Source organism: Chiloscyllium plagiosum, chromosome 16, assembly GCF_004010195.1.
Source record: "Chiloscyllium plagiosum isolate BGI_BamShark_2017 chromosome 16, ASM401019v2, whole genome shotgun sequence".
NCBI classification, from domain to species: Eukaryota; Metazoa; Chordata; class Chondrichthyes; order Orectolobiformes; family Hemiscylliidae; genus Chiloscyllium; species Chiloscyllium plagiosum.
Genome location: NC_057725.1, coordinates 56491642 through 56505573, shown reverse-complemented (window position 1 = coordinate 56505573; position 13932 = coordinate 56491642). Strand labels below are relative to the sequence as shown.

The following is a 13932-nucleotide window of genomic DNA, read 5'->3' as shown; positions in this document are numbered from 1 at the left end:
CATGTACTTCACACATGACGGCAGAGATTCTGGGATAGATTGCTAGCTTGTTTTTGTGATATCTTACCTCAGTCAACACCAGCAACTGGAATACTAAACTTGGCCTCACTTCTAAACTAAATAGAAAAACCACATAGGGTTTATTTTGTCTAGTTGGCATTCAGACACAAATCAGGAGAGAAGAGGACTGGGCTTCGCTACATGGTTTCCCATCAACTCAAGCAGCCTTCGACCCTCATAGTCTCGGCTTTCTAATGAATGGTCATTTCATTTCGTTGAGGATTCCTGATTAACAAATGGAACTGAGAATCGTTCTCTTTCAAACAGAAGAATATGGACCAGAGGAAAAAATCCTTTAAGAACCAAGTTATGTTAGTAAACAAGACAGGGTTTAATGGTGCACAAAGTTCCATTTAAGGTTTTAATCCTATTGAAGAATGAGGCTTTACAAGCACAAATTTAGTTATCATGATGGAAGTTTATGAATATGTACAACTTTAAAATTCCTTTACATTTTGAGAAAAATATATTTAGCTAACATCCTAACTTATTTTAGAAATCAGAGAAGAAGACTCAGGTTTCATAATTTGGACAGACCTAAATCTCAGCAGCAATGAATACAGAAAATAGCACAACATTTTGCACATCTGAAAAACATGCCTGGAACCTGAGACCATTGCAATGTAGGGAGTTCTAATTAAATTGCAATGGATGCTAAAGTAATGTTTGAAGTAAATTATTATTTAAAATCTTAACAGACAAAGGAAATTATTGACCACACTATGTACCCCAAATCATTAAAAAATGAATTAATGAGATAAGACTTACCGTATAAAGAAACGCCATATTGTCCATGTCAGGACCAGTATAAATCCAAGGATCCAACACTGGATGACGTAAAAAGGAATTGGTAGTGTAAGTGTATAAGGGTCATACTTCAGCACAATTAGGAATTCTGTTACTGTGATTGCAGCTACCAACCAAGCCTGCTGACCAAGTTTTTTATGGAATTTCCTGCAGAGAAAGATATGTCTTTATCAAAAAATTCACAAAGATGCCAATTTGATTAAGTTTATACTTTGGTCAGTTTAGAAACAACGAAATTCATTTGCTTCACAAATCAATTATGTAACAGCTAAAATCACATTTACCCACAAAATAAAACCTGCACACACTATTTCACCAGAAACAACTCAAAGATATGTGCATTGAATCAATATTTACTGTGTAAAATAGCACTCAGTTCTTTCCTCAAGCGTACAAAGTATTTCAGTCGCGGTGATGAGACTACCTTGGCCTCCTCCTAACCCACTAACTTATTTTCTATTTGAAGAAATATTTGCTTCATCTATATCTTATCTGTAAAGGATACACTGAATTTCTTTGCTGTGATCCACATTTTGCAGAAAGTTAATAAAAAGCAGCACACTCAGAGAATGTTCACTCATTTTGCAAAATCAATGAGGCTACATTATGTCTAAGCACGCATGCTCAAGGAGAATGGGCAGTAAAGTATCACTCGCCCATTCACAGCCTGCCCTTAATCTCAACTCCCTCTGCACCAAGATAATAAAATTTTGAATGGACAATATTGAACATCAAGCCCAAAAGTGACCAAGCTCGAAGAGTTCAGGCCTGTGCTCCAACTGTACATATTCCAATGAGTTTCCTTCACTCATTCCTTCATACCCTCTATTGTCTGCTCAGATAACTACTCTGAGGCTGGGGTGAGTGTTGTTGGTCCAAGCTCAGTCCTGCTGGCGCTCCACAATCTAAGTGGGAAGCCTGCCTTTCCAGTCCTGTGGACCAGGGATGGAGGGGTGCTACCATGCTCCAAAGTGTCAGACGCCCTGTACACTGGGACAGGTAGCTCCATCACGTCAAAGGAGTTCTTAGGCCAGCGTCAACCTCAAGTAGAAATGCTACTGGGGGTGTGGACAGCTGGGGGTTCCAGCAGGAGAAGTCTCTGCTGCAGATCTCTATGAATGGCGCAGTACCAGGAGAAGCTGTAAATCACAGAGATGCAATGCCAACATGGCACCAAATAGGTTAAGTACTGTAATGTACTGCCAAATATTATTACAAATTTTGCAACACTCAACGTGCTTATATATCCTGATAACTTGGGACATTAATGCAAAACAATGCTAAACAGGACAACTTTAAACACAATTAAATCTACTGCATTAACCAAGCTACAAGCAACTGTTTCATTCACTCATTGTAGTCAGCATACTCAGTCATACTCATTAACTCTCTCTGACTTTTAGGAATAAATATTTAAAAGTTAATTCCCAAAAGACAATAAGCAACATTCTCTTCATTGTGATGAATCCCTTTTTGATGTATTAATTTGTGCATCAAGAGTCAGCAAGCAGTGAACACTAATATTCAGGGGTACAGAAAATTCCAAGTGTTTGCTACATTTGACTGTCCCAATTTATTGTAAGGTTTTCAATAGATCACCCAAAACAATTTGGCGCAACCAAAGAATAGTTCTGGAGAGAGGAGGGGAGGGGAGAGAGGAGGGGAAGAGAGGGGAGAAATCCATTTTGGGCAAGAATCCTGCTAGCTGAACTACATAGGTTCTGTTATTTGGGGCCCAAGGAAGTCTTACAGTAATTGAATAGCTTTGTGTAATGACGGCTCATGGAAGACCTAGGAGCTATAATGGGCTTGGAAGCAGCTAGTGCACAAATCAGTAGTTCAGCAGAGTGTAGTTGAAAGCTCACAAGTAGTAATTTTGTGATGCTCGGAAGCCAATTAAGAATTGTGGGAAGGAAAATGGGCCACCAGAATATGAGCAATGATTAGGACAGTCCATGATCAAGTGGTATTTGTTATGGACCAGATCATGCTCACTCAAAACAAAAGGCAGCCTAAACCCTAACTTTTTCTTATTTTAAAAAAGGTAAATGTGAGGTGCTATATTCCAGATGCAATTCAACTGGTCAAACTACTTGATGTTAAGCAAAAAACAATTTCTTCAAACAGTATAGTCAAAATACAACAAAGGAAAGAGGAACTTGGAATAACTTAATTCTATTGAAAAACTTAACTGAATAGATTTTTTACTAATAAACAGTAACTGTTCCAATATAGTAACACCTCAGTGGTAAAAAAGCAAATGCAGAAAACAGATTGCCCCACATGTAGTTCTCCAATCCAGGAAGAAAGAGCATCAAAAGATAATTCTGAGATGAAACTCAGAGACAAGCAGCCGGGAGAGATTCACTGCATTCCTACCCTGCCGAGACCTCAACAAAACTGCTGAAAGCTAACTAAATATTCTGGATCTGAGAGCGCTTGACCACACCCATTCAGGCTGCTTCTATTGTTGCAATTTAAAAAAAAACCAAGGCCTCAAGTTGTTTATCTTCTCATCAACTGCTCAGCACCTGTCTCCCATTCTCTCGTTCTAAAAGAAACCAGAACAAAACACCTCTTAAAGACACAGCATCATCACAATTTGAGGGAGCTTCAAGCCCAGATTGTCAAAAATGAAGAATCAGAGTCATTTGTGAAGTGTTAAAGAAATTTGGCAATCCACAATATCACAAATGTGTATGGAATAACTGCTCAGAAATCTTTGGGATGTGTTTGATCCCACAGATATTTGCAATCAGAACTGTTGTGGATTACTGACTGACGTGAGCAACATCCTGTTCTCTCCTCAGATACGACAAATAAGGGGGAATCTGAGCCTTATATATATCACATGAGAAATTGGTAAATCAATAGAGGAGAGAAAGAGATTTCTATCAAATAATTCAATTTACACAAGTTTTAAAATAAAACATAGCCTGAAAGCAACATCACTACAAAGGACTGAACACCAGTGATTAAACTTCTACAGAATAGTAAAAGTCTATGGTTTTAATTTGCTACTTGCCTGGATAAAACTAATGAGATTATTGCTCAATGGGCTTTCATTTGCAACAGGTACTTACAAGTCATCCATGAAGTCATAAATCTCACGCATTGCTACACCTCCTACGTGCACAAAGAAAACCAGACGTAGTAAGACCAGGTAGTGTTCAGGGGGCATCCAGAGGACAAATTTCAAGTAAAAGGTATTTAATTCCGCAAGCAAAAACTGCAAAACACAGAAAGGGCTGCTCAGCTGCTGGGACTGTAAGTGAAGAACTGAGCACGAATATATCTAAATAGTCAATGGTACTTCAAAAGCAGAACAACAAAATTTGAAAGTAAATTACTTCTTTCTTCCACTGCTAAGATGACAAATGCTGCATAATTTTGAATAATTATCCTATGGGGATAATACAATAGATTACAAAATTTAACAAAAATATACATCCATAACACCAAGTTTGACGTTGACTAGCAAAAATTAATCATAACGAGGCTTCAAACCAGCATTTCTGTATTTGTGAAGTATTTCACATCAGATTTAACAGGTGAAGCTGTTTTGTTGCTTGAGAAGACAATGTTGACCATAACTACATCACTGCAGCAAGGACCGTACCTTTTTATCTAGTCAATTATCAGCCGATTAACTGCGAATCAGTCAATTGTCCATTTCTCAGTTTCTCATAATCATAGATCATCCATTCTCCACAGGAGAGTGCAAAGAAAATAGCGGGGAGGGAAAAAGAAGCATTGTTGTGACCCTTATTCCATAAGTGGTGAAATTTGCCGCAGTGAATGCAACATTAAACCACTCTTATTTTTAACTCCTCAAATAATGGGTTTTAAAAATACAAATTGTGAAAGATTGCAAAATTGCATTTTAAATGAATGGTCATAACTAATTACAACATAACATGTCTTATTTCTTACCATGAAAATAATTCCACAAACTGCCAGCCACCTGCGAAGATTTGAGGCTGGTTTCCATTCAAACTTCACCCAGCTGTATGGCGTGAATTGGAAAGCAATGCGCTTGATTTTTCCTCTGAAGGAGAAGAATAATCATATCAAATTAAAATCAAGAATTCTGTCACTCTGCTCATCTTGACTAAGTTAACAACCACACAACACCAGATTTAGTCCAACAGGTTTATTTGGAAGAAGCAGTGCTCCAAAAGCTAGTGCTTCCAAATAAACCTGGAGAACTATAATTTGGTGGTGTGTGATTTTTAACTTTGACCACCCCAGTCCAACACCGGCACCTCCAAACCATCTTGACTAATTACCTGCTTATAAATAGGGGACAGTCGCAAAGTGCTAATGTTATTGAATTAGTAAAACAAACTAAAGCCCAGGTAAGAGTTCATATCCTGGCATGGCAGCTGTGGAAAGTTAAACTCAATTATTAAATTTGGAATAATAATAATAATATTCATCAAAATACCAGAATATCCAATCATGCTTCTGAAATCCACATTTATAACACAAAAAACATCCATCCAGTTCTCTAATGGCCTTCAGACTAAGGAAATCTGGTACAGTACATGTGACTGAAGACCCACAGCAATGACTGTGACTCTCAACTGCCCTCAGATAGGACTAGCAAAGCATTTAGTTTTACCAATCCAAACAGAAAAGGTGAAGAACAATAAAACCTGATACACCATTTGGGACCTGTCACAATAAAGGCACAACTGAATAGTCAATCATTAGATTTGAGCCAAAATTTGGAGGAACATCCCACAGACTAGAAAACCATCAGCCTAACATTACCATGCTCACCAATTTTTACTTTTAAGCCAATGCTCCAGACTTTTCATCGCCATTTCTGGGTATATCCTACCTACTTTTAACACAGAATAAGCAGGACAGCACTGTAGTCGACAGTCAGGATGGACTGGACCCGGGAGTCCTCAACACCAATTTCAGACTCCAGAGTCACTCATGGCATCAGGTGAAACACAGATGAGGAAAATTTCCACTGACTACTATTTCAATTTTTCCCCTCAGATAATGAATCAATGCTCCTCTAAGTTGAAAAATCACAGAATGTCCATCTTGAAGAAGCAAGCAGACAAACCTATTGCAGCATGGAGTTTAGGAGAGAATGCCAGCAGACTAACGATAGACAATACTTTCACTGTCAGTGGTACTAAAACAAAACCTAAATACTCGGGTCTTCTGATTTACCAATTGAAACGAAACACAAAACTCAACTTTGTCCCGTAGATCAATGGGAATGTAAATTGGTTTGGAGTGGGGAAAAAAACAATAAAAAAAAAGGGACACATTTGCATTACTCCTGTGGTCAGTCATCTTTTTACAGTTGCAAATTGATTCTATCCATACTCTTTCTACACAAATACCTGAAACTACTTGCATAAAGATGAAAACAATAGGAAAAAGGAATAGGCATAAGGTCCCTCAAGTCTGCTCCAGCACATAAGACTAGGGCTAGTTTTTATCTTCTATTTTACTTTTCTGTCCAATCCTAATATTCTTTACAGTTCTTTACAGTTGAAAGATCTACCAATATCAATTCCTGAAAATAATAAAAGACAGAGCATCCATAGCCTCTGGGCCAACTAATTCCAAAGGTTCACAAATCTGTACAAATTGCTCATAAGTCTGAAATAATCTATTGATTATCCTTAGGCCGAGTCCTAGTTCTAGATTCTCCTGAGACAGGAGTCAGCAACTTAGCTTATAGCCTGTGTGTGTCCTTCAGAATCTCAAGTGGTTCAATGAGATCACCCCTCATTCTTCTAAACTCAAGAGTAAAGACCAATTTCATTAAAACCTCTCCACAAAGAATACATCTCTCTCCATATCTAGTGAATCTTTATTACTTTACTCAAAGCCATCTTAAATTACAGCCATACTGTCTTCCTTTTGTACTCCAATCCCTTTGCAGTAAAGAGCATAATGTAATTTATGTAATCACTTGCTGTACCTGCATTGACTCCAAACCAAATTTATTTGCAAACCAATACTTAAAGTTGCTCATTTAAAAACACCTTTTTCTAAACATTCTTACCAACAACCTTGCATTTTATCATATTCATTTAATCTGTTTATACTCCTTTACACTGTGATGATGCTGTGACTTTAAGAAGTTATTTTGTCTTTTTTTTTGGAAAAATTTTAAGGCAGAGGTGCGAGCTGTCTACCTAAACCACCAAAGTGACCAGCTTGGGAGTCCTTCGGGTTTGTTTTTAAAACGTCCCAACAACTGATACATCCTGAATGGTTGGGGTTGAGCTCTCACAGGACCAGGATTTTAGTTTCTTCGGCAGCAGTTATTGAGGGTTTCAGCAGGGCTGGAAGGCAGTGTATCTTTCCCAGCTGTTGTTTCACTCAGTTTTCTTGTGGATTTTTTTTTCCTTCTGGGCTGCTGGAGTTACATGCGAGATAATTCTGTTTTCTGAATTTGCCTTTTGCCAAAGGGATGTTTATGGGATGTTACTTTATGAGAACAGTGTCTATTTAGTTCCAAAATTATTCTGTTAAGTTTTCCAATAAAATTAAGTTATTCCAAGTTCCTCTACCTTTTGTTGTATTTTAACAATTGAATTGAATCTGGAACATACATTAAAAGTAAATGACAGGTGCTATGTTCCAGATGCAATTCAATTGGACAAACTACTCAACATTAAGCAGAACGCTTTTTATTTCCAAACACTATAGTTAAAATACAACAAAAGGTAGAAGAACTTGGAATAACTTAATTCTATTGGAAAACTTAACAGAATAAAAGATTATTTTGGAACTAAATAGATACTGTTCTCATAAAGTAACATTTCATAAACATCCCTTTGGCAAAAGGCAAATTCAGAAAACAGAATTATCTCGCATGTAACTCTAGCAGCCCAGAAGGAAAAAAAACATCCACAAGAAAACTGAGTGAAACAGCTGGGAAAGATTCACTGCCTTCCAGCCCTGCTGAAACCGTCTCAATAACTGCTACCAAAGAAACTAAAACTAAGATCTTCACTATATCCGTCTCCTCCATTGTAATTCATTTTCCCTCTACCTTTAAGGGGTCCAACTTCTACATTTGCTATTCTTTTCTCCGACATACTCTTAAAACCTCTTCCAATTGGATTTGGTGTTTCTGCCTCAGACTTTTTAAGAATTAGATTTTTGTTCATTCTTTGCTTGAGATCTTAAGTCTGAGTATTTTTGGCAATACAATCAGCGTTTTTGTTAAATCTAATACTCAGCTTAACTTCTTTTCTTCGCCACTGTTGGATCACTTTTCCATGACTTAATTTCTCTAAGGCTCAAAACTCTAGTTTTGGACTTCTATATATCACATTCAAACTTATTGTGACTTTCTATTATATCAAAACTACTCTTGCCTAGAGGGTCCATTACTGCAAGATTACTAATTAAAACTGACTCAATACACAAAACAAGATCTAAAATAGGTTCTTCCCTGATTGATTCCATGATGTGTTGCTCTATGGATAGAATTTCTAACTGATTTTAGCCATTTCATGCACAAAATATTGGTGCACATATGCACTGAATTACTGCTAAATCTGGTTTTATATTTCAAGTGTATTGTGACCCATCACAGCTAAACATGATCAGAAACTTGCACAATGAAGGCACCTTTGCAGCTATCCACTTTGGGACTAACGATGAACATTGGACTGGAAACTGCTTTTGTACACATTCTGCTCAATACTCTTGTCAAAATTAAAGCAGGTCATCTGCGTTTTCTTGAATTTTCCTTTGCATTCAAAACTTAGGGAAATGGTTTGGAACTCAGAGATTCATTTCAATTTCAGACCATGAGCACCAAAGTCAGACATTCTTTCGTAGTAATGGCATTGCCAGAAAAAGAGGCAAGTCCTAAACTTTGCCAACATTTTTCACACTCAATCTCATTGCACTCCTAGAACCATGGAATGGTTATATCACAGCTGAAGCTATTCAGCCCAAAATGTCAGTCCTGCCTCTCAGAAACAGCTATTCACTCAAAGGACATCTTTCCTTTCTAGATAATAATTTAATTAATTTTCTCTCAAACAGCTCAGTTGAACCTGCTTCCATCACAATTTCAGAAAAAGGACTAAGGCGCGATTCAAAAAACATGAAGGGCATTGTTTTTTTTTTTACGCAGAGGGTTCACGTGTGGAACTTACTTTCTGAGGAAGTGGTGATTGTGGGTACAATTATAGCATCTGAAAGACATTTGGATAAATACATGAATAGAAATTGTTCAGAGGGATATGGGCCAATACTAGTTTAGTTTGGGACTATGTTCATCATGGACTGGTTGGACCGAAGCATCTGTTTCTGTGCTGTATGTCTCTATCTACGATCTATCAACTATTGTAACCATTTGCTGTACCATTGTTTCTTCTGCCAATAACCAATCTATTCTTTGATTCCCGCTCCTTTCACAATAATGTTTCTCCCTATTTCCCCTATACATCAATCATAACTCTTCTCAATTTTCTTTCCCCTCAAGGGGAACAATCCTAACTTCTCCAATCTATGTAATAGATTCCTCACTCCTGCAAACTTTTTTTTTGAGTATATGCTGCACACTCTAATTCCTTCACATCGAGTATGGTGCCCAAAACTGGACATCCAGGACCCTCTGTTCCTGCATCTCCTTATTAAATACTTACGTTATGCATTCTCTCCACACTCTTTCTACAAAATGAATCACCTGCTTTTCTCCAGATTAAATTTCATCTGTCCATTTCATCAACTCCCTTCTATCCCCACCACTGAAGCATCATCTCACTCTCACATCACTTCCAAACCCACTGACAATCTCTCCAGTTCCCACACGAGTCACCCAGTGGCTAATGCTAATGCAATAGTTTGCAGGGTGACTATGAACTGCATATGAATCCCAGCCACAGGGTAATCTACTCTTCTATATCATTGAATATTTATAATCAGGTCTTTTATCATGTGTATTGTGGGACCTTGTTGTGCATACATCAGCCCCTACATTGCCTACATTATAGCAATGATTTAACTTCAAAGGTCATGAATTGCCTATTTGGCATTGAAGTAATTCCCAAAGTCTTGGAAGGCATTACATAATTGCAAGTCAAACAAGTTAAAGCAATCTCAGACTCTGGAAAACCAAGCTCACAACACAAGGCCTAAATGTTCAGCAGCATCCATTCCCTGTTCTATGACTTAATTCTATTCAGCACCAAGCACTAGTGTACGCATACATTCTTACACACTATCTCCAGGTAATACCATTCAAGTCGTCAATTTCCTCGTCAGATAGGCATTTACTTTCAGCATGATGGATGATCTATACAATTGAGCCCGAAATATTCCATCTATTTTCATAGAATCCCTACAGTGTGGAAACAGGCCATTTGGCCCAACAAGTCCACCCACACCCATTTCCCTACCTTATAACTCTACATTTACCCCTGACTAATGCACCTAACCTACACATCCCTGAACACTATGGGCAATTTAACATGGCCAATTCACAAAACCTGCACATCTTTGGATTATGGGAAGAACCTGGAGCACCCAGAGGAAACCCATGCAAACACAGGGAGAATGCACAACTCCACACCATCTGTCGCCTGAGGCAGATCTACTTTGACGCAAATACCAGTAACCTAAGCCACATGAAATGCTTAGTCATCATCCACTGTTTCATCCAGGCATATCATGAGCAAACACTGACACGCCCTTCAAAATACTTGGTGTTAAGCTAGTGTGGGTCAGAGCACACCCTTCTTCCCATATTCAGTTTCCCTTCTTTGTTATCATAGTTTGATCTTCTACAGACAACAGGAATAGGTAGCCCCTTTATTGCATCCCTGGGAATAATGAACAGGGAAGGACTGCTGGGACATTACCTGCCTCAAAACACTACTGAAAGCAAGAAACACCACCAGACTTTAACACATTGTAAAGATATGCAGCCAGAATTAGGATTCACTCAGCAGTCACCATGACCTCTTGGTAGCAATATGGATCAAACATCAGGATAAATGCTCCTTGCATCGTCCAATTAATACCTTTTCCAATTTCCCTTAAGCCATGAGAAGCCATAATAGGATAATTGGAATTCCCACCAACTCACCACTGCTTTAACACAGAATAGAGCTCAGTGCACCTCCAAATGCAACACCACCATACCTGTGAAAACATTACTGCTATTCTTCTAAATTATGCACCCTAAGTTCTTCCCTTATGAAGCTGATATATTAGTGCCTAAGTCACAGAAGCAAATAATATTACTGAACAATCATGTCACACCATTTTCTTTTCTAAAGAATAGACACAATGATCTGACATCACTCTATATATACATATCTTGGATAAAATCCAAGACAGGGCCACTACTACTCATAGCTTCTGAGATCACAAGAGGCACTTGGTCAAAATTCTTACGAGAAAGGCAATGAAGAAATGGATCAGTCTTAAAATATTCAACCTCATTTACAATCACAATATTATGGAATAGTGCCTTACGAGAGTGAAATTGAAACTATAGCTGTTGCTCTGCAGGTTTTCAAAGCACTTATTCCACTGTGAATGCTGTACCAGGAACTATTATAAAAAACAATTCTAGCAAGGATCCTAGGAAGATTTTGAGCTAATTATGAACTTTCTTCTCATGGATAGGAAACATCTGTGAAATTATGACATACTAGATGTGTACAACACAAAGACTTACATGGTCTGGATTTTAAGGTGCCTAATGTTCCTCAGCAAAAATACAAAGTGCAAAGTATAAGAAGTACACGATTAAAAGTGAGTCTTTATGTATAAGGAATATTGAACAAATCTGTTTCTAGATTAGTAAAGCTGCTCCATTCCTAAAAAAAATTGAAAGAGATGGAAAGTTGAATAGACAGTATCACACTATACAATGGAACAATGTTATTTTACTACATTGGATTTGTGTCTTTTTAAAAGGAAGGAAATCTTACTGTTAAGTACTTGTAAGCACAAGTCAATCAAATTGATCTTCCACAATTTATTCTAAACAGTTGGCATATCTTCCCAATCTTCCCAATGAGGACATGGAATAAGAAGTTAGCAATCAGTATACCTAGACGCCAGAAAGGTCTTTGCAAAATTGTAGTGATCATCAATTTCAGTTCAGAAGCACTCAGCATGAAATCCTTTATTTTTCCCTTGCCCAAACTGTGCTTTCCCATGACCCAATGCTAGATTGTTTCATAAGATCACATTTTGTGCTATTAGCAAAAAGGTGAAACACTTGACAATACCACTGTCAAAAGTTGTAGTTAGCAGATATAGTTCATCTTGGAAACAGGTTACTGGCAGTATCTTCTAGCATTTGGTCCTAGGCTGCAACATTGCACATCGTCTTTATTAACAATATGGGGAATGGTGTTGTGAGCAAATAAATTAGCAAATGACACCAAAGTCTGAGCAAGGGTTAAGACAAAGTATTATAATGAAATCAAAAAAGATATAGGTGTGCTAGAGGAATGAACCAAGTATTGTCTATATTCAATGTCATTTGCCAATGGCTTCATTTTTAGTGAAAAGAAAACACAGAAAATAGAGGTATAGGGTTACTGTGCACAAATCACTAACAGCTCATGACCAAAATGGAGAAACTGCTGCGAAAGCGAACAAGGTATGTAATAATACAACTATTTAGAATAAATCAAAGGACACCATTTTGATAATATACAGATCACACTGGTTACACTGCATCTAGAGTACTCTGTCTGATTTTAAACCCGCACGTTAGGTGACAGTTGCCTTGAAGAAGATCTACAGAGGAACAAAAAAATGCAAATCTTAAAGAACCTCACTTTACTTGGGTAGGGTCACGTTCCTTGGTCTATTTGTTTCAAAGCAGTGTAGATCCACAAGTAGCTAAATCAAGGTCTTTAAAATTTAAGGAATTTAGTAGGTTGCTTGAGTTCAATAGATTCTGGGGGACCAGAGGTCATAATCTCAGAATATGAGTCAGAGGTGAGAAGGAATTTCTTCTCTCAGAAGGTTATTCATCTGCAGAATTCTTTAACACTGAGGCGGCAGAGCTGAGTCAAGAAAGCACTTTCACGACTGAAATAGACCAATATTTTAATCAGGAGGAGATCCCTGGATGCTGCCTGACCTGCTGTGCTGTTCCAGCAATAAAGTTTCAACAATATTTTAATCAGTAAGGCATCAAGGGTTCTGGGGAAAAAGGCAGGAAAGTGGAGTTAAGGATGATCAGATCAGCTATGATCTCATTGGATGGTGGAGCAGACTTGATAGGCTGACTGGCATACTTCAGCTCCAAGTTTTATGGTCAGTGGACATCACTTAAATAATTTAAGACCGTTAAGAATAGACTGTTTTAGGCAGTTCTGTTCCAAGATCTCTCAGCATCTGGACCATACCACATGCTACATGGTATATGCTGACTCTTTGTATGTCTTCAAGAGGTGCTGGAGCAGAGATCACATCACATAAGTAACTAACTTTAAAAATATACTAATTGGACCATGCGATCTCCTGAGAGGACAGGAGAGAAAATGTAAGTACTTGGCCTTTGTGGAGACCCAGATTTTTCTCCTCCTCTCCCATGAGATTAAATGGCTGCAAACGTCAGTGAGGAAGGTTTGGGATAGGGGATCCTGGCTGGAACAGGGGGGGATAAGACATGATAAGGACCTATAGTGTGGGGTCAGCCTTTTCCTGCCCTCAGTTTGGTATATTAGTAAATAAAGATTAATTTCAAGTATGATGTCAAATTGTTTGAATTCTATCCCTGTTAAGTCTGGAAACAATCATACATCCTCAATTCATTTCTAAATATAGGCAGATTTACTAATGCAGTGATACACTTATTTCAAAAACATTTGAATGGATCATTTTTCTCATTTCACTTGACAACAAGGCCTGCCTACCTTGTTAAGAGCTACAGAAAACCACAGATAAGTTTGAAAGAAGTAAAAATAATTCAACAGCTCAAACTTGGGTGCACATGTAGCAAAGCTCCAACTTTTCAAAAGAAATGGTTCTTACAATTAGGATAAGTTACACTCTCTACCTCCTGCATTGGCTCTTTTTCTCAGATGCAAG

At 37.9% G+C, this 13932-nt stretch overlaps 1 protein-coding gene across 2 annotated transcripts in view; it reads right to left on the bottom strand.

Annotated features, from left to right (window-relative positions):
• Window positions 1-13932, bottom strand: part of ptdss2 (phosphatidylserine synthase 2) — a 93269-nt gene that overhangs the window by 13742 nt on the left and 65595 nt on the right. Inside the window, exons 9-11 of one of the 2 annotated variants that reach the window (XM_043706177.1) lie at window positions 4801-4915; window positions 3951-4096; window positions 829-1014 (exon numbers count right to left, since the gene is read on the bottom strand). In XM_043706177.1, coding sequence (XP_043562112.1) covers window positions 829-1014; window positions 3951-4096; window positions 4801-4915 — 447 coding nt within the window. The remainder of the gene's footprint in view (window positions 1-828; window positions 1015-3950; window positions 4097-4800; window positions 4916-13932) is intronic. The other variant, XM_043706178.1, reaches the window with a different exon arrangement.